Genomic DNA, 24,218 nt, shown 5'->3' with positions numbered 1-24,218 from the left:
CTGTGAATTTATACAGCCTTCTTCGAAGTAGATCTAATTTTGGAAAAATATTAGAACCAAAATGGTAAATTCTATATTTTAGCTCCATCTACTGTCCTTTCAAACTGTGTATAAAAAGTACAAAACGAAAGTTGTAAGAACTTCCAACAGAAAAATCAGATGTGCATTTATTTTGACAACTGCCCGAGAAGAACAGAGGATATAACTTCCTAATGATGATCCAATACTGTAAAAGACTTGAATGGAATTGTATTCCCAACACATCTCTCTGCCTAGTAAGTAATGAACGTGAATAGCCGCTGCTATTCAGAGGAGGGCAAGTTCACTTCTCTCCAGCAGCCGAATCCACACAAGACTAGGCCCAGATTTACAAACTGAAATTGCATAAAGTGTTATGCCAAATACATTATGTATTAACAAGCTGGCCTGGCTCCTATAACATGCTATGACCAAAGCTGCATTCTCACATTTAAATTAATCAGAATAGAGCTATTAGGGACCTTGGGAATTCTTCTAGGCCAACTCCTTGCTCAAGCAGGAAACATGCAATTTGAGATGTGTCTCTCCTCCTCCTCCTCCTCCTCTTCTTCCTCTTCTTCTTCTGTATTAGCGTTTATTTAAAGCGACATCATGTAAAGGAAGTAAAGGTCTACTAATTTTTCAGAGCAAACGTAGCTACATCATAGCCTGTTATACTGGTAGAAAATATTTGTGGAAGCTTCGTATTTCTTCTTAAAGACCCCCAGTTACCCCGATTTCTTTCCTGAAATTTCTGCTAGGAGGATGGGCAGAATGCACGATTAATATTTACAGGGAGAAGGATCAATTAATTTTATACATGGGATTACAGTGGTAAGATTCAAAAATTTTTACTACCGGTTCTGTGGGCGTGGCTTAATGGGCGTGGTGTGGCTTAGTGGGCATGGCAGGGGAAGGATACTGCAAAATCTCTATTCCCGCCCCACCCCACTAACCTGCTTTCCAGCTCCATTCTCCTGTGCAGGACAACCAAAGAAGACCCAGCCGATCAGTTGGGACTCGGGAGGCAGAGAATAGACGGGGGAAGGGCCAGTCAGAGGTGATATTTGCTGGTTCTCTGAACTACTCAAAATTTCCGCTACCAGAACTGATTAGAACCTGCTAAATACCACCTCTGATGGGATGCCTAATTTTTCAGGCCATTACTTTCAATCAGTGGTTACTTAGATTTGATCAGTTACTTCCGTAAATGAAAATCGATTCTACTTAGCCTTGTCTAATGAGTTGCCTGAATTCAGTGAGGCTTGCAAATTAAGGCGGTTCTGAACCGGTGACTTAATCTAACCGAAATCTCCCATTCAAAATTGCTGAGGTTGAGAGAAATACCCTCCTTAACCGGACTCTCCCCACTTTCTCCTCCTCCTTCAGGCCACGCAGGCGGACCGAACGGGAGCCAGCGATAGAGGGTCAGCCCCAAAGCACCGAGCCTCTTTATCCCGCCGCGGCTGCTGCTCCTTCTCCTCCTCCTCCTCCGGAACTTTTAGTAACCACGCCTCCTTCGGGGAAGGATTTGAGCGCCGGACTAGGCGGAAGTGAGCCGAGCCGGGCCCGTGATTGCAGTCGGGGTGGGTGGGGGGGAAGTAAGCAAGAGTAGGGTAGTCGGAGGGACTCGGGGTTGGTTCCCTTCTCTTCCGTGCCCGGCCAGCGGCGGGGAGGAGGAAGAAAACAGCTGCATCGCCGCCCGCGGAAAACCTTCCAGGGCTTGCCTTGGAGGTGGGGGGTGGGGGAGGTTGCTTGCAGGGAGACTAACACGGGGAGGCTCCGCGGGCTACTCCCGGGGGCGTCTGGCTGGGGAAAGGGAGCAGTTTCCCCTTAGGAGAAGGCACTTCCTTGGATGAAAGGAGCAGTCCAGTGGAAGGGCTGAAGAACCGCATGGGGAACCCTTGCAGGGAAAGCCCCCACGGGAACCCCTTTGCAACGGCCGCTCCACAACACCGGGGGCCGTTTTAAGAACCGGGGTCCCGCCTGGAAACTACCCCGGTTGTGGGGGTGGGGGAGGATCCCTTGGGGTTAAGCCTGAGTAGTGGGGCGGAGGCGGGGGCTCCTGCAGTCTCTCAGCGAAGCGGGTCGGGGAGGGGGGTGGTCCTACAAGGACCTCTAGGAAACTTTCAGGCATGGCCACCCGGCGTTTAACAGACGCGTACTTGTTGTTGCGGAACAACGCGATCCAAAGCCGGCAGCTGCTGGCCGAGCAAGTGAGTAGTTACAGCTCCTCCAGTCCTCTGACTTCACGTAGCATGGCTGCTGCGGTGAGTCTCCCTTCCTCCTACTGTATCCCACATGACGCTTGTTTTGTGTGCCAACCGCTTGAGATAGCGAGCATGTCTTTAGGGGTTCCCCACCCCCCCGGTCTGAATCCTCTCCGATTTTCTCCCATCTATGAGATCTGGTTGACCGTCCAAACGGGTTTATTTCGCGTGTATTTTCCCCTTTGATGCTAGGCAGCCCTAGGTAGCGTGTGGACTTAACTATAAATGCACCTGGTCGGCTTCTGGGTGACACAGAATGCTGGATTAGATGGGCCTGGTCCAGCAAAGCTCTTATTTTCATAATGTGGGCTGCCAATCTGGTTCAGTCTGATCAAAGAAGGTTGGACTGATTAGTGGGTGTTAACTGGGATCAATGGCTGTGTTATGCCAACATATTGAAGGCCATCTACTGGGAGACCAGTGGGCTTTTTTAGGCAGGTGGTTGCCCCCCCCCCCCAAAGACTGTTGAATGTAGGGATGTAGTCCAGCAGGGCACTGGTTTAACTTTTTATGTTTTTATTGTACTCTGTGATTCCATAATAAAGCTAATACGGCTTTTTCTAAAGATGGATCATTCTATACATTTGTTGTGGAAAAACATGATCTGTAAAGATGTGGTCAGTTTTGGTTTTTAACCAGCTAAGGATAATAACAAAGGGACCAGAAATAGAAGGTGTTCTTTAAGGCCTGGAAAGTAAATTCCCCCAATATTTAATTCATTTTGTTGGATTGGATTTTTTGTTTTTGGATGAGGGAATATTTATTTCTTCCCCATTTTCTAATCAATAGTGTATGTATAATTATTTTATAATGCAAAATGATCAATCCTTATTCATCCTATCAATTGAAACTGCTTATTGCCAGATATTGGTATAGCTCAGAAACTGAGAGAGTTGAAATAGACTTGCCTGGCTGATTTCTTTTTCTTTTGATTTGCCACCCACCTGGCAAGGACACCTGATAATCAGTTTTCTTTTCTCTTGAACACACTCAGAAAAACCCAGGGTTTTTTTTAACAAGCATTTTTATGCCATAACTGTGGAGGTGCACTAAAAAATAAAAGTAGTGAATACTTGTCACTATGATTGGAAATATTTGTGTGGACCTAGGCTGTGTTTCGTTATGTTTGAAATGCCTTTTATAATTATAAAGGGGAAGTTAAAATTAATATAGCCCTGTACTTTCTCATGCCTTCTTTAACCAATTGATTGCCCTTGAACAAGCTTCTTAGCAGTATGAAATGGCCTGTTTCAGTATCAAAATAGAATGTGTTGAGGTCAGGATATTTCTTTTAAAGTTGGAATACCTGTTTCAAACTCCTAATGTTCCTGGGCACAACTATTAAGAGTCCATAATGGGGAGTTTCAGGCTCACAGTAGTATTAATATTCATTTGATATTAGTATTCATTTGAACACCTGAAAACCTTTTATTAAACACAGAAAGTTGATGGTGCAAAGTTAGCAATAGTTCATATGGTTCTATTGATATAATGCTGATAGAATCACATTTTTCTTGAGAGTGGATGTATGAAACTAATTTATAGCTGAGGTGCAGACTTTAGAAAATCATCTAATTTATCTTCAAATGTTTTTGAATTAGATTAAAGAAGGGCTTCTCAAATTCTTCAGCTCATTGACCTCTCCATGAAATTTCAGATTGTTTATTGACACCCCCAAACATTTATATTTGAAAATTTAATAAATACTATTTTAACCTTTACCTCTTTTTACCTTTACTATGAATGACATCAGCTCCTTGAATAGTTCAATCAGCCTTTAGGGTTGATATTGACCACTTTGGAAAACTGGGAACTAGAACTTAGCTTCCTCATCCTTTATATGCAATGGATCTGCTAATGGAGCCCAGAATTCCCATCATAAGTCACAACAGTCATAAGTTGAGGCACTTGTTGAGGACCACCCCTGAGTTTACAACTGAAATTTTAATAAAATAATCCCTCACTTTCCTCCCCAGCAGGTAACTGGCAGGATATATCATTTTTTCATTTTGCTGTCTTTTAGCTGGCAGTATGAAAATTTCCAAGGTTTAAGCAGATCCATTATCCAGCCCTCTCTCCTTAAGGGGCTGATTCTTGCAGTGTGCATTCAGAATAGTTGTTGTTATTTTGGTCTTGTATTATTTCCAGAATTATTCCTCAAGGGGGTAGAGTTGAAATGACTGAAAATGCTGTATAAAGTCACTATGGAGTTCACAGCAGTTTTGAAATGCTGGAGAAGAGTATAATCAATCAGTTAAAGAAGACTATAAAACAATAATCAGCTTAATGTAAAAGGCATGCCACATTGCCTTTTGATGTGGACTGTGCTCTGTGGGTGTGATCAAAGGAGGCAGTTGAAGCCAGAAGAAATAGCTGAATAATCCTGATGCATTACATTTATAGACCTGAAACAAAAGGAGTTTAAGCAAACAGGCATATTGGTGTTAAAGGAAGACAGACAGGTATCTGCAGAATAGAGCAGCATTCTTAGTATCAGAAATTATTGGAATGAACTAAATTGTTAATAGAAAGAAGGATGGACAGCAATATAAGCTGACAGGCTTCATACATCCATCTATCATTGTTCCAGCACTAATGAAGAGCAGATTAAGTTTCCATAAGAAGCCCTTAGTAAGGCATCCATTTCTGTCTACGTCAGGGATGTCAAACTGGCGGCCTGTGGGCCAGATGCATCACGTGCAGGCCACACCCACCCCAGCTCCATGAATGGGGAAAATGTCATGAAATGTCACATTATGGCATTGTGATGCGGCAAGTTTGACTCCCATATCTACATGAACCAATTATACCTGTGCTTTCCTTTTACTTTTTAAACTGGCCTAGTTTCCCCCTCCCCCAGTGACATCACCCCTACAAGTTATGCCTTATTTCTCATTTCCTTTTTTGACCAGCTAGAAAGGATAATTGTTTAAACAGGCAAAAAAACATAAGACTAAATGAGGGATGGAAGTTACGACTAGACAGCAAAATTGTAGGATCGAAAGTATCCTCAAGAATTCATCCTGTCCTCCTAATTGGGAAATCCATTAGTGCAATTCTCTGAATTAAGAAGAGAAGCCTTCTTAAAAATAGGAACAGCGCTGAATGTGAGAATTCTTTTGGCTTCCACTTGGCCACATCTGATTCTGAAACTAATCCAATTTAGAGATTAGTTAATGAATGTTGCAAATACAGACTTTCTGTAATGAATGATCTGCATGTAAACTTTGACTTTTTTTCCTATTTCATTACAACGTCGTCATATGTACATAAGCCAGTAGATTCTTTTTAGACATCTCATGGCTACATAACTTAAATCTTAAATTTAAGATCCCCTACTTATTGTTTCAGTGTTTATTATGCATTTTAATTGAATGTTTGTAAGCCACCCTAAAGTTGCTTTGGCAAGATTTACCAATTCGGTAAATAGTTGTGTTATTTTCATGTAACTGCATTAAGATCAGAACTGAATCAGATCCTCTAAACTAGGAATCAGTGAACAAGTTTGGATTGAATGATTTCTTTTAATGGCTAGGTTAAGTAGAAAGTTCTGGACCCACTATCATACTAAGCATTAGCAATTTATGCTGTTTGTGAGAGTCTTTCTTGTTTTTTTTTTATTTCCTTAATGAACTTTTAAAAAGTTTGTTTTGTAAAGCTCCTAAAATGTGCATTTCTTTACAGATCAAGAACATGATTAGAAATATATTGAAAGGAAAAAATACAATATGCAGCTATTCCCCAAGGCCGAATGCCAAATCCACTTGAAAACTGATACTGCTTTAAAAGACTGTTTTGTTTTCTGTGATAATCTGCCAATGTTGATCAATAAAATACTTGCATTCCTTCATCTGACTGTACCCTGTGTTCTGTCCTGTTCTTTATGTTTCCCTCTCTTAAAATTTTTGCTGTCTCTATATGGATGGGCTGATGTGATCAACAAACCATCTCAGGAGCTGGATGAGGTATAGTGCTGTTTGTCTAATCTGTTCTTTCAAATAAAATGTCATCCAAAGTTGCCTTGTTCTGGCAAGGCAACTACTGCATTTAATTTAGGGTTATCCTCCTGGGGTTTTTCCAAAGAGAAACCAGGAGACGGCTTTGCAAATAGTCATCTGGAATTTGTCTCTGGTTTACTTCATTTCCTCACTTACAGTCGTATGCATGGATATTTTAAGTGGCCAGGATTTAAAATATTACTGTTTAAACCAGGTATATCCAATCCATGGCCCACAAATCGCATGCAGACTTGGCAGCTAGTAATATGGGCCCCACAAAATAATAATAACAATAAAAACCATCCTACTTGGAACAGCTTATGTCCTCTGACACTATCTGAACAGTTCCTGGGACCTTAGTTAGACTTGAGCTGTTGAGCTACCAACCAGCCCCGAAGGCTGTGAATCTCACTAAAAATAATAATAATAATAATAATAATAATAATAATAATAATAATAATAATAATAATAATAATAATAATAGTAGTAGTAGTAGTAGTAGTAGTAGTAGTAGTAGTAGATACCTAGGATGCTGGCAGCAACCCATATAAACCATCAGTGCCAATCAATGATACTTGTGATACATTTTTAAATGTTCAGTTGACTGAGTTTCATGTTTAATGAATAAAAGATGATGATGATGATGTTAATAATAGATATATGATATCCAACAATGCAATACAACTAGAAATACAATACAACGTAACTAAATAAAACAATACAACTAGAAATATAATACAAAATAACGAATATAGAATAACAGAGTTGGAAGGGACCTTGGAGGTCTTCTAGTCCAACCCCTTGCTCAGGCAGGAAACCCTAGACCATTTCAGACAAATGGCTGTCCAATCTCTTCTTTAAAAACTTCCAGTGTTGTAGCATTCACAACTTCTCGAGGCAAGTTGTTCCATGTATTATATATGCAGCCCAGACAATTCCCCTTCACTCAATGTGGCCCAGTCAATCTAAAAGGTTGGATAACCACTGTATTTTATCACAACTACCTCCTCTGAAATACTATAGTTCAGAGTGATTAATGCCATAGAGTGGGCTTTTTGTAGCGAATGCCACAATTAATGCCATAAAGTGGACTTTTTGTAGCTTTTTGATCAGTGATTAATGCCAAAGAGTAGACTTTTTGTAGCGAACCTGACTTTTATGCTTGCTAAACATACTGTATATAGTGGTCACAAATTAAAATGTCTAGTAGAAGAAAGTTCAGACTGGTTCATTCTGATTTTCTAAGGATTTCCCAAATTTTACAGTGGTAATCCTAAATGCCTATACTCTAACAAATGTGCATTGCTTAACTAGCATGCTTGCTATTAATGCAGTATATCTGTTAGTTCAGTTATGTGCTTATTTGCCTTCTACTCAGGAGATAATGTGACTTTGTTTTTCTCCTCATGAGAGTTGTGTGAAGCACTGAGTTATTTCTTAGAATGTTTAGACTGGGGAAAGTAGAAGATGATTGCCTGGTGTGTTAATAAATTTAAGTCTTCTAAGTTCCATTCTGATGCCTTAATAGAAATCTTAACAGTAATAATAATAATAATAAACAACAACAACAACTATAACTATAACTATTATTATTATTATTTGTGGCTTTTGAAGTGGGAGCAAGGGCTGGGAATAATACCTGCCCTCTGGGCTAGGCTCTACGCAACACCTGTGACTGCTCCCTGTGGCTGTACCAGGAAACCAACACAACCTAGCTGGACCCTGCAACCCATATTTAAGAGTCCAGACAATTCTTCCCCAGGGCAGAAGTAGCTCAGTTAATTTTCTGCTTCCTTGCACTCCTGTCCCAACTATGTAAAATGCAATTGGCACAGGCGGATGTGAACATTTGCTGTTTACCCAGGTATTTATATTTAGAGGAACAAAAACTGGAGCTGACTATTGCCCCAAACATTTTCCCTTTTTATATTCTCTTTTAAAGCTATGGATATATGGAGACACTTTTTATTAGCTTAGCTTCAGCGTAATTGCCATTTCCTTTTTCTAGAAAGGACTAAAGCCTAACAATACCCAAATGTCTTAACTGGAATGTTCACTTGGAAATGAAAGAAATATAGAGTTTGACTTTGCAGGTAGGTTTTTAGGCTTAAATATATCGCTAGGAAGACCCTGAGGGCCACTTTTAAAAACATAGCTGCCACTGCAGATGAGCCACCCTGCCTAACAGGGTGGATTGTTTTAAAAGTTCCTTAAGTGCAACATTTTCTCAAACCAGGAGCTAACAAGGTCTGAACAAAAGAGGTTGTAAGCTATAAATAATTTTAATATATCAAGCCTACCACTTCCTTTAATTATAAAGCCAACTGTAGATTTTTATATAGCTTCCTGAAGAAACAATACCCTTTCATGGGTTCTATTGTGAGAGGCAGCCAGCAACTACTTGCCCTTAATAAGCAGATGTTGCCTGGATGTTAAGTGGAAGAATGTAGTGCCAGTATAGACCGGGACCCAGAGCTAGCTAAATTCTCAGATCTAAAGATTAATTTGGAACGGATGCCCCAAATCAGCTCCCTCTAGTCTTTTTTTTTCCCCACTATGCTCTTTGGGCTTTGGTTTCATTCACTCTGTGTGGCTTACTGTGCACATCCAGCTAAGTTGTTACTTATTAAACCATGACTTGTTAAATAAATTATATTAGGATGGTTTTGCCCAACTTGCTGAAACATACAGTTTGCTAAATATAGTGGCTGGATTCTTTCGACATGCTTTGCCAAACCACATTTTGGCTAAGTCCAATGTGTAAACCCAGTCTACTAGATTTGTGCTTTTTAAAACCCCATTATTCCAAAGGTTAAGCATGTTATATCAAATGTAGAATTTGCTTCAAACTCAATCTTGGTTTAAATCAGGATGAAGGTATTTATACCTATCTTCATTTTTGATGAAGTTGATAATGGATAGACAGCTAAGCTGGTACATAAAATGTTCCTTGGTCTTTGAAAACAAAATAGTAAAATAAACTTGTTTAATAGTTACCAACTTGGCCCAAAATAATTTATCAGGTATTAACCTCACTTCAATTGCATAAAAAGCAGATGTATGTTTGGAAAGTAACATAGAAAATAACAAAAGCTGAAATAATTTCATACTACCTATTTTGTTTTCTTTATAACTTTTTGAAGGGGTCCAAAACTAAATTTTGCTTCAATCAAATTGCAGTGTGAGCCTTCTTTCCATTTGCCCTAAATTCTTCAAGCCCTTCTTTTTCCTTGTGCATCTACTTTTCTTGCCTAACTAGATTTACTTTTTCAAACTTGGCTTCTGTTTTAAGTAAAACTCTGCATTTATATGCAGTGTATTTAACATCAGTGTAAAATGAAGCTTGGCCTGGGAATTTGTTTGTCAAATGGTATGAATGAATCATAAGTTCAAATATTTTAGGTATTATGTACAGAGCCACAGCCTTTCCCTTACGCCAATGGTTTTAAACCTGAGATAACTTTGTACATCAACTTGTCTGTGATTTTCTGCCATAGAACCCTTGCAAATTGCAGAGTTCTGAAGAGAGGACACTGGATGCATGTTTGTTTGCAAGTATGTTGGCCTAGATTGTAGGTTCTTATAATGTCTTACATGACTATCTCAAGAAATACATTCAGCTCTCCTTTGCAAATCTAAATTAAAATGGAGTGATCTAACAATGGTCAGACTTCACTTGTCCCTCATTACAGTTATAGAGTCAGTTTGGTCTACTGGTTAAAGCACCAGACTAGAAACTGGGAGACTCTGAATTCTAGTCCTTCCTTAGCCACCAAAGCCAACTGGGTGACTTTGGGCCAGTCACTCTCGCTCTCAGCCAAACCAACCACACAGAATTGTTGGGGGAGAAAATAGGTGGAAGAAGCTGCATTGGATATGTCTGTTGCCTTGAGTTATTTGTCAAAAAAGGTGGGATATAGCAATAGCACTTAGACTTGTATACCACTTTACAGCCCCCTCTAAACTGTTTACAGAATCAGCATATTGCCCCCAACAATTTGGGTCCTCATTTTACCCACCTCAGAAGGATGGAAGCCAACCTTGTATTTATACAAGTCAACCTTGTATAAATAAATAAATAACCATATTTCTGACCAGAGAATCTTGATTAGCATCCAAGAAATCTCAAGAGTTGCAAAGAATCAGAAAACCATTAGCTTGAGTCCTAAATGCTCAAGTTATTTTCCTCTGAATATGGAAGCTGTGTCATTTTGATTCACAACAGTCTAAACACATTTCTTCTATTTTTTCTCCAGCTTGCAGATGATCGCATGGCGTTGGTATCAGGTATCAGTTTAGATCCTGAAGCAGCTGTCTGTGTATCTAAGAGGTTATCTCCCAAGTGGATTGATGGTATAGAAGAAGTAAGTATATAAAGAATGTAATCACATGCATAATTCTGGAAAAGCAGTAGTAAAAACTGGCAGTATTTTGTTCACTTCATTTTTATCTTCCGATGTTCAGAGCAGAATGTAAAATTTAAAAAATGATGTTTAGAGTTACAGTTCTAAAAATAAAACTCCATGAAATAGTCAAAGGTGAATTTGCTTTTTACAATTTTGAAGTTGTACAATTCTTTACAATATATTACAGTAATTCAGGTTTTAAGACAGAGAAGAATGGGGGAGCATAGTATAGAAATATATGGTATTTTATTCTCCCATTTATAAAGGAAGTTCAGAGTATTGCAGCATAAATTCAGTGCCAGAAAAATAAACACAGATGACTGAGGCTTCATTTAACTTCTTTATAAAGATGTAAAGTAAATTTTGCAATACCAGTTGTAGATTTCTCCAACATGGAGCAAACGCAAACAGAAGCAGATATGTTACAGGTTCAGAGCAGAGCTCTAGTTTTCAGCAAGCAAGTTAGTTTCTCTTTCACTTTAGAGCTGAGTATGGAACAGAGATAAATCACACCCAGATTCTCTTTTTTAGTTTCAGCCCTCAATTCAGCTCTCATTGGCTGACCTTGTTACTGAGCTGTATTCCAGTTCTTGAATATACTCTGACAAAGGAGGAGGGTTTTGATAGGGGGATCCTTTTGATTTACAAAAGTTCAAGTTGCTAGCATTAACTGGAAGAGGAAATGCATAGGGTTGAAGACAATAAGATTCCTAAGGCAATAGTTGGATTATATCTTGTTGAAATTGCACTTAAAAAGGAATAAGTGAAATTACAGGTAATGCTTGACTCATGACCACAACAGAGCCCAAAATTTCCATTGCTAAGCAAGACAGTTGTTAAGTACATTTTTCCCCATTATACGACCTTTCTTGTTGAGTTGTTAAGTGAATCCCCTGCGGTTGTTAAGTTAATAACATGGTTATTAAATGAATCTGGTTTCCTCATTGACTTTGCTTGTGTAAGATGGTCGCCAAAGGTGATTACATGCTCCTGGGACAATATAGCCATCATAAATAAATGCCAGTTGCCAAGCGTCCGAATTTTAGTCATGTGACCGTGGGAATGTTGCAATAATCATAAGTGTGTAAAACAGTCATAAGTAACTTTTTTCAGTGCCATTGTTACTTCAGATCGTCACTAAATGAATAGTTGTAAGTCGAGAACAACCTGTATTTCCATCAGTTTACTTTTGACTGAATTCAGTTTCTTGGTCAAGACAGTGAGAGATCAACCATTTCGGAAGTGATCTGAACCCAAAATATGCTGACTTCCCCCCCCACCTCCCAACCCCCATGGATCCAACCCTAAGTCTGAAAAGGGTAAAAGGATTCCACTTCTGTGTATATAGCTGAAATTGAATAGCATTTTTTAATAAAAAGCCAATGTGATCGTTTGAAATATAATCAACTTTTTTTTAAATTTTACTATTGTCTGGAATGTTTTCTTCTCTTAAATTTCTTTGTTTCTAATTTTGCCCTTATTTTTTTTTAAATTTCATTTTAAGATTCAATATGAGATATCCAGGATAAAACAGAAGATGAAAGAACTAGCCAGTTTGCATGACAAGCATTTAAACAGACCGACTTTGGATGATAGCAGCGAGGAAGAGCATGCAATAGAAATAACCACTCAAGAAATTACACAGGTGCCACTGTGGTTCTCTTTTCCAAATAGAATTGGGTTTTACCAAATGCAGATATGTGAGTAAATTGCCCTTATGCCCTCTTGGATAAAGGGAAAAATCCAGCAGCCAGAAGTCAATTTTGTTTTACATTTTAAACAAAAAAAATAAAAAATTCAATATTGTACTGATATATGAATACATATGTAATTTTAAGAAGAAAAATGCAAAGATTTTAAACATTCACAGTCAAGAATTCCAACCAAAACACATTTGTGTAGATTGATGGTAATGGGAAAATGTTATTACTATTTTAAACAATGGAAACCCAATTTGAATAAAACAGTACTTAAGATTCTGTGCTATAGATTTAATTGTTCAGCTGTTGCAACTACATATAATTTAAATGCCACTGATGCAAATAAAGATTTATTTCAGTTTAACAACATTTCGCAGCAATCTAACACTTTGAAGAAGAAATTTTTGGGTTGCCTGGTTTATAAGACTTGGGATTTCCCACTTTTCTTGAAAAAAAATCAAATGCGCTCTGCCAGCAAAGATAATAGAATTTGGTTAGAAACCCTCTGACACTAAATCTACCTAATCTTATGGATTCTTTTGCTGGGCCGGTATTGCAGATCCCATGGTTACTTGTCCTTGGGGATTTCAGTTTCCCACTATGTGACAAGGAGTCTGGAATTTCTCAAGCCATGAAGCTTGGTAGCTCCAGAGCAACCATGGACTTGCCCCAGGTCATTGACAGTCCAGCACAAATTGGAGATTGCACATTGCATCTGAGTTGTTGTTTTTACTTGGAGCAAATGTGGCACGATTTGGTTTTAGAGGACATTACCATCCATCCATTGCCCTGGTCAAATCACTTTCTGATTGCTTTTTGGCTTGCTGGGGTGAGCCATCTTGAATATGAGCCATCTTGAACCCACTGGCTCAAGATGGCTCATGTTCTACTGGGGAGGAATAAGACCTAAGAACTTCTATTGAACCCTTATATAAGGATTATTTTTGCTACGGTATCTTGCTGGCAAATAAAGTCACTGTGATCTCCTCCCAGTTGAAATCCAGTGGGCAGGCCCTGTTGAGATGCCGGAAGTGGAGTCTTGCAGTTATCTGGGGCAAGTTTGAGATTATGACTCATGAGGAAGTGGACATAGTTCTCCAGATTGTGAACCCGGATATCTGTTTGCTAGATCCAGGTCCATCCTGATTGGTCAAATCTTCCTGTGAATTGATCTTTGAAGTTGTTTCCTGGGTTTTGAAAGAGGTAATGGTATACCAGTCCTTCAAGAGACCATTGGTGGACTCAGTGATTCTGGACAATCTTCATCCAGTCTCCATCCTTCCCTTTGAGGACAAGGTGGTTGAATGGAATCTGCTTCCTGCACTATTTTGAAACTTTCAAGAGAGCCTGACTAACTGTACGTAGGCTCCTTATTACTGTATACCTCAGTCTGGATTTTGTTCTGTTTTTTCATAAAGGTCAACACAGCTGCTTTTGCTTTTTATCAAGGAGATATCACAATAGCTTCAGTTATTGTGATAAACTATATGCATATTCTCAACTCTGAGATGCATATATTCTCTTCTCTTGGCTTCAGTTATTCTCCACACAGTGAAAATCACCAGATACTCAGCACAAAAAAATTACTGTGCAATTCAATTAAATAAGCCTTTAAGACATAGTTGAATGCTACAGCTCTAGAAGATAAGCTTAGTTTAAAGAAATAGTTTCTTAGGCATTCTTTGTTGTTGTTAATTGCACGAGCACTGCTTGTTCCTGTTTCACTATAAAAATGATTTGTCTTCACTCTCCCTCTCTTCTGCAGCTATTTCACAGGTGTCAGAGAGCAGTCCAGGGTTTGCACAGCAAGTCTCGAAGCTGTACGGACCAAGAGTGCCGTCTTCTGAAGAACGTTGTGTGTTCCTTAGCTCAGTGTCTGCAGGACCTCTCCAGCAGCTTTAGACACGGGCAGTCTGACTATCTCAAACGTAAGCCATGGACCATTTGCCTCCTTTTATAACAGGGCCTCTTCCCTCTGTGGCTGAGAATTCTTAGTGACTTCTTAGTCAATAATCTTCTTGTTCCTGTAGGCATGAAAAATCGAGAAGAAAGATCCAAACATTTCTTTGATACCTCGGTCTCTCTTATGGATGATGGGGAGGATATGACACTCTATGACAGGGTAGGCACCAAATTGTCAACTGGGTTATTTTTTTGTGAAAAAGTACAAAGGGTCTGGTGTTCATTTGCCTGCTATGAAGAATTTGAAAGCAATGATTGCATGCATCAGTTAAAGTTTAGTGAGTCTCTCTTGTATTAAGGTACAGATTTCTCAGAAGAGATGAACTTTTAAAAACTACATGCTATTAGCTGGCATGCCAAAGAATCAAGAGTGCTAACACCACCCCCTTCTCCCTCTCCTTCTCCCTCCCTCTCCCTTTCCCTTTCTGACATTTTTCTCTATTTCTGATTACCCAGCAGGCTGCAAGGGAAATGATAAATCACTCTTGCAGGAGGGCTTTAGAATTAAGCTGAGAGTCCCATATTATCCTCTGGCTTAAGGCTGACTACCTGCTGTTAAAAAAAAAAAAGGTCTCTAGGATATCTGCCAAAAATCATCCTCACACTTGCTAGGAAAAATTGGGTTGCTGCTGGATTTTTGGACACTTGGTTATAAACTGATTCATTGGAACTCTCAAAGGGTGCAGCTGGGCTCAGAATTATGCCACAATTATAGTGCTTATCTTTTTTAAAAGAGAACTTTTAAGACAAAGATTAAAGAGATTGCAGAGAGTGGGGGGAGAACAATGTTTTAAAAAATAAAGGAGGAATATTACATTGTATATTTGTATGGGAAGCTATGCGTATCCAGTTCAGTTTCAGAAAAACTTTTGGGTTTTTTTAATGCATTTTGAATGTTGCAATATTTAGCTATTTACAGTCTGACATTTTTGTTTTTATTTCAATAAGGGTTTTACAGATGACCAGTTAGTATTAGTGGAACAAAACACTATGTTGGTGGAAGAGCGGGAACGAGAAATTCGACAAATTGTACAGTCCATTACTGATCTTAATGAAATTTTCAGGGATTTAGGAGCAATGATAGTTGAACAGGTAAGTGGTTCCTTGATATCAATGCTGTTTGCATCTTATAAGATCTTGGGTTAGAACATTATATGTCTTCCTGGAGTTCACCTGAAGAAAAGCAGGATGGGAACATAATAAAAAAACACATTGAAGTAGCATCACTGAAACAATGGTCTGTTAGATCTAATCATTTTACTTTGACTTATCAGCTGAGGGTAATTCTGAAACTTGTCCAAACCTAATTAAAATTAATCATTTTATTTTGTATTTCTGTTTGTGTTTGCCTTAATTAGGAATGATTACTACTGTCAGGATTAAAACATTTCTGTGCATGTTTTGGAGTTGCCAACTACTTTCAAACATTGTCAGAAATCCTGAGTTTTGCTAGGTATCTTGTCTCTAATTTTGTACCAACTCTGTGAATACACTTAGAAAGCATGCTGATGGAGTCCTATGCATTCAGAGGCTATAATAAGTGCAGAGTGCAGCAGTGTGGGCAGTTTTGGGAGTGGCCCATGTAACACCACTACTCCGTAAACTGCACTGGCTGCTGGTTTGCTTCCAGGTTGGTAATCACCTTGAAAGCGCTTCATGACATGGGTCCAGGCTACTTGCAGGACCATCTCATCCCACTGGGATTGGCCTGCCCCATCTGTGTCAGCGGATCCTGCAGGCCCCATCACCCACGATATTCTGGCTGGCGGGTGTCCAGGAGAAAAGCCTTCTCTGCCATTGCACCTTCCCTCGGAACATCTTGCCACCTGGACTGAGGTTGGCTCCAACTCTCCTGACCTTCCGCAAGAGCTTAAAGACCAGGCTGTGCCCAGTGGCTTGGGGCTCCAATGAGGCTGGGGGCGGGGGCTTCGCATGGGGGGGTAGTTTGACAGACTAATAACACATCCCACCTCCCCAACACGCACACCCCGCTGGTCCTATTCTGTCTCTCCCCATCTTTTAGTTAGGGTTGGGTATTTACCTTTTTATATTATTTGGATTTTGTAAAGTGTTATCCATTTAATATTGACAATCACCCAGAGTTACCTGGTGATCAGATGGGTGATCAGTTAGATGGATGGATAGATGGATGGATGGATGGACATCCTAAAGTAGGAGGGTCTCATTTGGATCATCAGAAAGGTTGTGCGCAAAACTCACTTAACTGTCTCACTTAGCAACAGAAATGTTGGGCTTAATTGTGATTGTTAGTCACAATTGTATGTGTACATACAAGAAGCAAGAAAAGGATGAATTATATGTGTTTGGTTCTTCAATTTATTTCGATATTGAAATATAGAATATTAAATATTTCTATATTGAAGAATGTGTGTGTATGTGTGTGTTTATATATACCTGCACGGGCACACACACACACATTATTAGAGGTGTAGAGGGAAGCTTCACTTATTTTTGAACATGCTTTATTTTCATGTGCTGGTTTACCATCATATGCTGGTTTTCCAGCATTCAGTAGCCAACCTTTAATTTATATTAATAGAAAACGTTCTATAATTTAAGCCTATCTTAATACATATTGCATTTCAATCAATCTTTATTATGATCACAGACCAGCATTCCAGTCTACAGAACTGATGCATATTTTTTTCTTCAGGGTACCGTACTTGATAGGATTGACTACAATGTTGAACAATCATGCATAAAAACAGAAGAAGGATTGAAACAACTGCATAAAGTAAGCAGATAATGTGTTTCCGATGTCTTATTCTGAATGCCACCATTTCATACTGTTCTGGATCTTGTTATTACCATTCCAGAAATGTGAGGCATAACATTTTCTTTTCCATAGCTATTGTTTTAGAAGTTAAAAGGACAATAATGGGAGTTAGCTCAAATTAAGGAAATGAGACAAATGGCTCCTATCCTAGATATCTCAATATCTAGCATTTAATGATTGCACATGAATGTGATTACGTATTTCCTGATTATTCCTCTGTGCAGTTCTCCCCCAAATCTCTTTGCAGTTGGCAGATGAGTATTGTACCCATTTCTTTTTACCCACAGAACTGTAAAATAGTCTAGGTGTAAAGGTTGAGTTCACCTTTGAGTTCATAGAGTTGAGTTCTATGAGTATTAAGATAATTCCTTATCTTATTTGTGGGATATAAATCAGTTATTAAGACTTACACTACATATACTTGTGCCAGAAAGGGAAACACCACTGATGTATTTATAATCTAATAATAATTTTGTCATAGGACCAAACTTCCTATGACAGTTTACATAAAGAAAAATAAGTGCAAATTTATTGTCTGTCGACAAAACAAAGTCCAGAAAACAACAAGAACAAAAAAAAGTTCATAAAACAAAGGAACTATTAGAAATAAACTCAAACTGGTTCTGTCCTTACTCCATGGGATATAAGAGGAGTGAAGAGAAAATGCTATCAGGCTTTTTAAAGACTTTGAGGTAGGTCATACCAATCAGTCTGAGCCCATTATTTATTTCTGTCTTTTCCAAACTTAAAGAACATTTTTGTGCACATTGTCATCATCTCTACAGGAAAGAATCTGTGTTAAAGTCCTCTTTTCTGTATCTGCAGGCCGAGCATTATCAAAAGAAGAATCGGAAGATGCTCATCATTTTAATTTTGTTTGTCATAGTTATTATCCTTATCATTGTCCTTATTGCTGTAAAATTTCGCTAGGCGATGTGCCAGTGATGCTTTCCTTTCTCTCTGTGTTTGTCTGAGAGGTAGCCACAAATTTTTGTGTGTTGTGTTTCTCCCGTTTTGTTCCTGACAGGAATGGTTGAGCCTCTCTGCTCTTGAAAGCTGCCTGTTGGATGAATGTATGGGATCTAATGGTGCAAAGTCTGTGCAATGTTCATACAGAAAACCTCTGTTTTACATGTTCAGTGAATATGGAAGGCAGTGATTTGTAAAAAAAATCAGAAATGTGCAGAAACGTCAGAATTTCTGAGAAAAGCTACCAAATCAGGCATTACCCAGGCCATTGAAATGCTAGAATGCATTTTTAAAAATGATTTAAACATTTCAGAAAATGCTTTTATTAAACAGGAATAATAATGTGCTTTCTGTTATGGCTTAGCCTACGGTTAATTTTAGGGTAAACTGTCCAAATTGTGATTGTGGACATCATTCGCAAGATTATTAAGTTGGAGATTTTTAAAAAAAAATGCCTTAAAGGTAAGATATTTCCTCTTTACCATCTTCCCCTCCAAAGTTAATATTAGTATGGGTTCACAGAAGTAAAAAAACGATTTCTAATTTCATTCTTTTATCTCAAAAGTGGCTGTTGGCATTATCAGTAATACTCTAACCACAGAGAGTATTATTGTTTTAAGATTATTTTTAAGTTTTAAATAATCAGGAATGTGTTTTGATTTTTTCCACCCCTTCACGCTATTGAGCTGAAAGGTGTTTCTCTGATCTTTCTGAATCTTCCTTCCCAAACTGAATCTGTTAATATACAGCAGCAGTTAACATATTTCATCTTATTATTTTCACAGCGCAAACGGAAAAAGGCATGGTACAATTCACACAGAGTTTAAATTGAACTCTAATGGCAGTATCAGGAACCTACATTTAAATAAAATCACTTTTGTTCTCAGCTGTGAGATCTCAGGAGAATTTGGAATCCTGTTCAGAGCAAATGTTGCTTTGCTTCAGTATTTCTTGTTTCATTGTAGGTGGCTCTGTTTAAAAAGAAAGTTTTCGTGATTAAAAAAAAATCTCGTCCTTTTAAGTGCAACTTAAAATTGCTGCACTATTTGGGTGTTCAGTCATTTTTGTTAAAGCATCCTCTATTGAAGAATTTAAAAGTTGTACTTTGCATCTCTTTTTGCTGTGATTTAGCAACACCAATGGCCAACTTTTTTTTTTAACTGCCTTAGATTCTTATTCATTTGATCGTGGAATAATTGCAATGCTGCCTGTATACTTGTTACACCTTGTTTTCTTCCTTTCATCCAGCTCTTTGCATCATTCAGATTTCTTGTATCTGATGACAGGGAAACAGAAATCATAGTCCTACTTTGGGTCTCTGGAAGATTCTGCTTGCTAGATAAAGGAAAAATCCAAATCTGTAGTTGAAACCCCTTTGACATAAAGAGGATTTTCACAAGAGAATTGTGTTTAGCTGCTGCTGTGATTCTGTCAGTGAGAAGGTGAAGAAGTGCTCTTGGTGAACTCTGCTCAGCTATTTTGACTTACCTCAGTGGCGCAGTGATTAGAGTGTAGTATTGCAGGCTACTTCTGCTGACTGCGGGCTGACTGCAATTTGGCAATTCAAATCCCACCAGGCTCAATGTTGACTCAGCCTTCCATCCTTCCAAGGTGGGTAAAATGACCCAAATCAGTGATGGTGAATCTTTTTGTTGTAGTGTGCCGAAAGCGTGCGCGCATCAGCACCCACAATGCAGTGTGCCCTGCCCTTCTTGCACATGCATGCACACACACCCCTTACCTGCACTGAGTATGCGTGCGCCTCCCAGCTGATTTTCAGACCGTTTGAGGCCTTTTTGTGCTCTCCGGAGGTTTGAGGGAAGCCTCTGCAGCCTTTGGAGGCCGAAAAACGGGCCCGTTTTGGCACCTCTGGAATTTCTGGAAGGCGTGTTTTTCAACCTCCAAAGGCTGCAGATGTTTCCCTCGAGTCCCCGGGAGGATGAAAAAGGCCTCAAACAGGCTGAAAATCATCTGGGAGGTGTGCATGCGCAGTGGGCTCACGTGCCCACACAAATGGCTCTGGGTGCTACATGGGGCACACATGCCATAGGTACGCCATCATAGACCCAAATTGTTGGGGGCAATAGGACTCTGTAAAACCTCTTAGGGCTGTAAAGGACTGTAAAGTGGTATATACTGTATAAGTCTATTGCTATTGCTATCTCCTGTTTACAGAACTTCTGCAGAAGGCTGATTTATGCCTTCCGATACAGTGGTCCATTGCTTCCTGGAAGAATGGAATTCAATCTCTTTATGTTATCCTTTGCAGCAACTACAGTATCAGTTGTACAGGTAGATTTGTGACTTGAACAAGTTCTATTTGGCCCAGCAAAATAGCAGTGAATAACAAAATACCAGATAGCATGAGAAATATAGAAAATAAACATACTGTACTTTATGCACGTGCAAAAATCCATTTGCTCTTTATGCATGCATAAAATAGAGAAAAATGTGCCACGAATGATAGTTGCCAGAGTCTGGTCTGTATTTTCCAGCTGGATAACAAGGGCCACTTATATTTACTGAAAGTATTATTTTGTTACCTAAAGTAGAATACCAATTACACACTGGACTTCTTTCCTTTCAAAACAAGGAAAAGCTGAGCATCAGTTGATTTACATTTCTCCATGATTTGCTCAAGATAACAAATTTCAGCAGGCCATGCTTAACCTCCTTCTGCCATTTATGCAGAATATTATTACTAATTATATATCATTAACATCTTTAATCAACTTTATTAGGTTTCATAACAAGAAAAAATATTTATAAACACGGACTTAAAACCAGTGGCATGATTTGGAAAAGGCCATCTTGGCTGCAGTCTAAATCGGGTTGCCAAACTTTTGGACCTCAGGGACCACCAAACTCATAATTTTAAATGCCAGGGACCACTAATATTAATTTTGACTGACGGTGGCTTGCTGGCATTGGTGGGAGGGAGGGAGGGGGAGAGAGAGAGAGAGAGATCTGATCTAACCTCTCTCTTTCTTTCCCTCTCTCTATCTCATACACACGCACACACGCACACAAACACACAGAGGCAGGGGTGGGATTCAAATTTCTTAACCGGTTTTTGGGCGTGGCCTAATTTTTGGGTGTGACTTGGTCATGTGACTGACTGGGCATGGCTTGTATGTAAATATTATAAATATTTATGTAAATATTGAAGTTTTTATAAAAAAAGAGCAACTTTTACCCAAAATCAGGCAAAGCAGGCAGATAGATTGAGTTGCTCACAGAATCACAGATTCAGAGATCTATCTTTATGCCATCGGCTACCTGAGTCAGTCACAAAAAATTTGCTTGCAAGCAAACTCACAAAATAAACTCACAACACACCATGTATGTTAATACAGAATTTTTTATTAAAAAAAAGTAATTTTTACCCAAAGCAGGCAAAGCAGGCAGGCAGATTGAGTTGCTCACAGAATCACAGATTCACTTAGAGATCTCTGTTTCTGCCATCAGCTCTCTGAGTGCACTGAATAATAGAACCTTCAGTCCTAAGGGAGGTTCGGCTCTGTTTAAAAGCAGAGCCGAAGATGTAAAGATTAGCTAGAAAGCAAGAAATCCAACGATTTCCTACTTTCTAGCTAATCTAAATCTCCCAGCACAGCAGAACAGCTGATGGTTGAGGGGGGGGAAAAAAAGGAAAAATAGCAACTTAGCAGGCAAGTTTGTGAGGTAAGGAGTGAGTGGGCGGAGAGGGTTCCCATGGGCCATGTGGGCAGGGCAGACTTGTGTTCCTGCACAGCTTGGATTAATTTCTTTGGGGGTGCTCTGGGCGTGACATTTCTCTGCGGACCACCAAAATTTTCTCACAGATCACCAGTAGGCCCACCAGTTGACCACCACTTGTCTAAATTGGTGCATGTCAATGTGTGTGTGTCCTTAAAGTCAACCTTTAATCCTTGACTACTCTGTGGATGCTCTGCTGTCACATCTCTTCAAAAGTATATGAAAATGGTTTATCGTTGCCTTTTCTCTGGATGATTTCTAGACTTCCTAGTGTGGCCTACACCTTGGAGACCCCCCTGACTTAGCTCTGAAAATATGCACACATGTATAAATATTGCAATCTGTGTATCACTGTGGGTTTTATTAAGACTGGATCAATTGGATACAGAAACAGATTTTACTTCCTTCTCCTCCCTCTTCCCCCCAGAAGAGGACCAGGAAACAGGTAATCATGGAAAAGCATTGAGCCAAGAGAGAAATGTGTTCTCTAAAGAGGATGGTGGATAGAACAAGCTGGATGTTTGGAAGAAAAAGGTATTTTGCTGCTAAAAAAAATCACTGCTATTCTCCTTACAGGAAAAAAGATGTCTTTTGCAAGAGAAAAAGTTATTTTCATGCCACCACCACCCCAACCGTATGTTGGTTAATATAATTTGCCACGTTACTGCCACTAAGGTTATTTGTGGATACTGTTTTGAAGGTTCATTTGTATATCTGTCTACTGCAATATATTTTTGGAATTCTCCCCAATCCACAGATTCTCTAGTCTTTTTTTAAAAAAATTTAAATCATGAGAACAAATCAGTGTAAGATATGTACATTCCAAGGGGTGGGTTTTGCAGTTTGGAGATTCCTTGTGGTCATTGGTTTCATGTAGCATCACAGTACTTTGGGAAGAATTTTTTTTAAGTTTATTTAAAATTATTTATTTAAAATGCAATAGTTTAATGGTGGCGGGGGCGTTTCTACGTTGAAGATTTGTCTGATCCATTGGTGAAAAACTAAACTTGACTTGTAGTTTAACTGGACTGAAAAAGGGTCAAGCAAGAGATAAGTTAGCAATTTATAAAAGAGTGGCCTGAGATTTGATCATTCTTGTCTGCCTTATTTGGTGCTTCTCTGTTTGGGTAGATTTGTTGCATAAAATTTACTGGGATGTTTTCTCTGTACCAACTCCCCCCAACCAGCAACTCCTCTAGCAGACTCGATCTCCAGAAAAATTGCTGGATGCTTTATTTCTCAGGCTAATATTATTCTTGGTAAGCCTTTTTATTTCCTAAATAAATTGGCTCCCTACAACCCTGCCCTCTTTGCAAAACTGGAAAACCAAAGCTGAGAAGTAGTAGCACCCTTTTACCCAAAGAACCAGTGGTTACAGCCTGATTTGAACCGAGTCTATTAATCGGGTGAAAAAGAGATGTACAGTAACTCTGACTTTCGTGTGACCGTTCACTGTTGAATGTGGCTTGTGGTGTGTTCCGGAAGGTCTTCCCTTCAGCCTGCTTCAGGGTTGGATGCATTTGGGATTAAACAGGATTTAAAGCTACAAAGGAAATCTCCACAGCCTGTCATAGAGGTTCAGCCCCGTCGCTTTGTGGTATTGCTGCCAAACAGCCTTTCAGCAAAACTCCACACCTTGGTTGGGCCCAGAGTGAAGGCTCCTGATACACCCAATAAAGGAGAATCATCCTTAAATGAGAAGTCATTAACTGGATACATCGCGTAGGGACTCCAGTAGGACCAATGGTGGTTTCAAGCAATGATGGATTTGCTTTTAAATCAAATGTATTTATGGTGTATGTAACGGAAGGGATCTGTTTTTACCCAACAATGTACAGTCTATTTTCATCCATTTCTGTGGACAATTTGTAATGTATAAATAAACTATTCAACTCTAACTAGAAGCTGATTTCTTCTCCTTTCTTCCCCTTTAAAACTCGTCACAGGAGGACCACTTGGTCTTCGGCAAGCACCACCGGCCCATTAAAATCTAGTATTTTCACCTATTAATTTGTTTAACAATAATCCAAGGGGGTCTTCTATTAATTTGTTTAACATAAAAATCCAGTGGAACAACTTGCCTCCAGAAGTTGTGGGCGCTCCAACACTGGAAGAGACTGGACAACCATTTGTCTAAAATGGCCGGAGGTTGGACTAAAAGACCTCCAAGGTCCCTTCCAACTCTGGGTCTACTACTGGGCTCATTGCTCCCCTTTCCTTATTTTAACAGATTAACAGAATTGGAAGAGACCTTGAAGGTCATCTAGTCCAACCCCAGTCCCCAAGCAGAAGACCCTACATCATTTCTGACAGATGTCAGTCCAGTCTCTTCTTGAAAGCTTCGAGTGATGAAGCTCCCA

The 24,218-nt window shown here is 39.2% G+C and overlaps 1 protein-coding gene across 5 annotated transcripts; it reads left to right on the top strand.

The window, feature by feature from the left end:
* The first annotated feature begins 1,537 nt into the window (after positions 1–1,537).
* STX16 (syntaxin 16) lies at positions 1,538–23,756 on the top strand. Of its 5 annotated transcripts, none has more exons than XM_026697439.2 (8): positions 1,538–2,234; positions 10,543–10,650; positions 12,197–12,337; positions 14,158–14,320; positions 14,423–14,514; positions 15,303–15,446; positions 17,029–17,109; positions 17,977–23,756. In XM_026697439.2, exons 1-8 carry the CDS (start codon positions 2,154–2,156, stop codon positions 18,079–18,081), a joined length of 915 nt encoding a protein of 304 aa, XP_026553224.1. In that variant the 5' UTR covers positions 1,538–2,153; the 3' UTR covers positions 18,082–23,756. The 5 variants fall into 5 exon arrangements, 4 of the variants coding, with proteins under 4 accessions (XP_026553224.1, XP_026553222.1, XP_087785082.1 ...); XM_026697437.2 differs by having other exon boundaries at positions 1,624–2,288; XR_015742681.1 differs by lacking the exon at positions 1,538–2,234 and adding an exon at positions 3,786–6,253 and having other exon boundaries at positions 17,029–17,843; positions 17,977–18,058.
* The last annotated feature ends 462 nt before the right edge of the window (positions 23,757–24,218 follow it).

Source organism: Pseudonaja textilis, chromosome 3, assembly GCF_049901715.1.
Source record: "Pseudonaja textilis isolate UNSWEBS1 chromosome 3, rPseTex1.2, whole genome shotgun sequence".
NCBI classification, from domain to species: domain Eukaryota; kingdom Metazoa; phylum Chordata; class Lepidosauria; order Squamata; family Elapidae; genus Pseudonaja; species Pseudonaja textilis.
The sequence above is the reverse complement of the archived record's forward strand: the minus strand, read 5'-3'. Positions and strand labels throughout refer to the sequence as shown.

Bases quoted from the DNA above. Each gene is read 5' to 3' on its own strand.
- STX16 (XM_087928956.1), top strand. From the start codon at position 6,017: ATGCAGCTATTCCCCAAGGCCGAATGCCAAATCCACTTGAAAACTGAT. The intron at 12,338-14,157 runs GTGCCACTGTGG...TCTCTTCTGCAG, and splicing joins CCACTCAAGAAATTACACAG to CTATTTCACAGGTGTCAGAG. The intron at 17,110-17,976 runs GTAAGCAGATAA...CTGTATCTGCAG, and splicing joins GATTGAAACAACTGCATAAA to GCCGAGCATTATCAAAAGAA.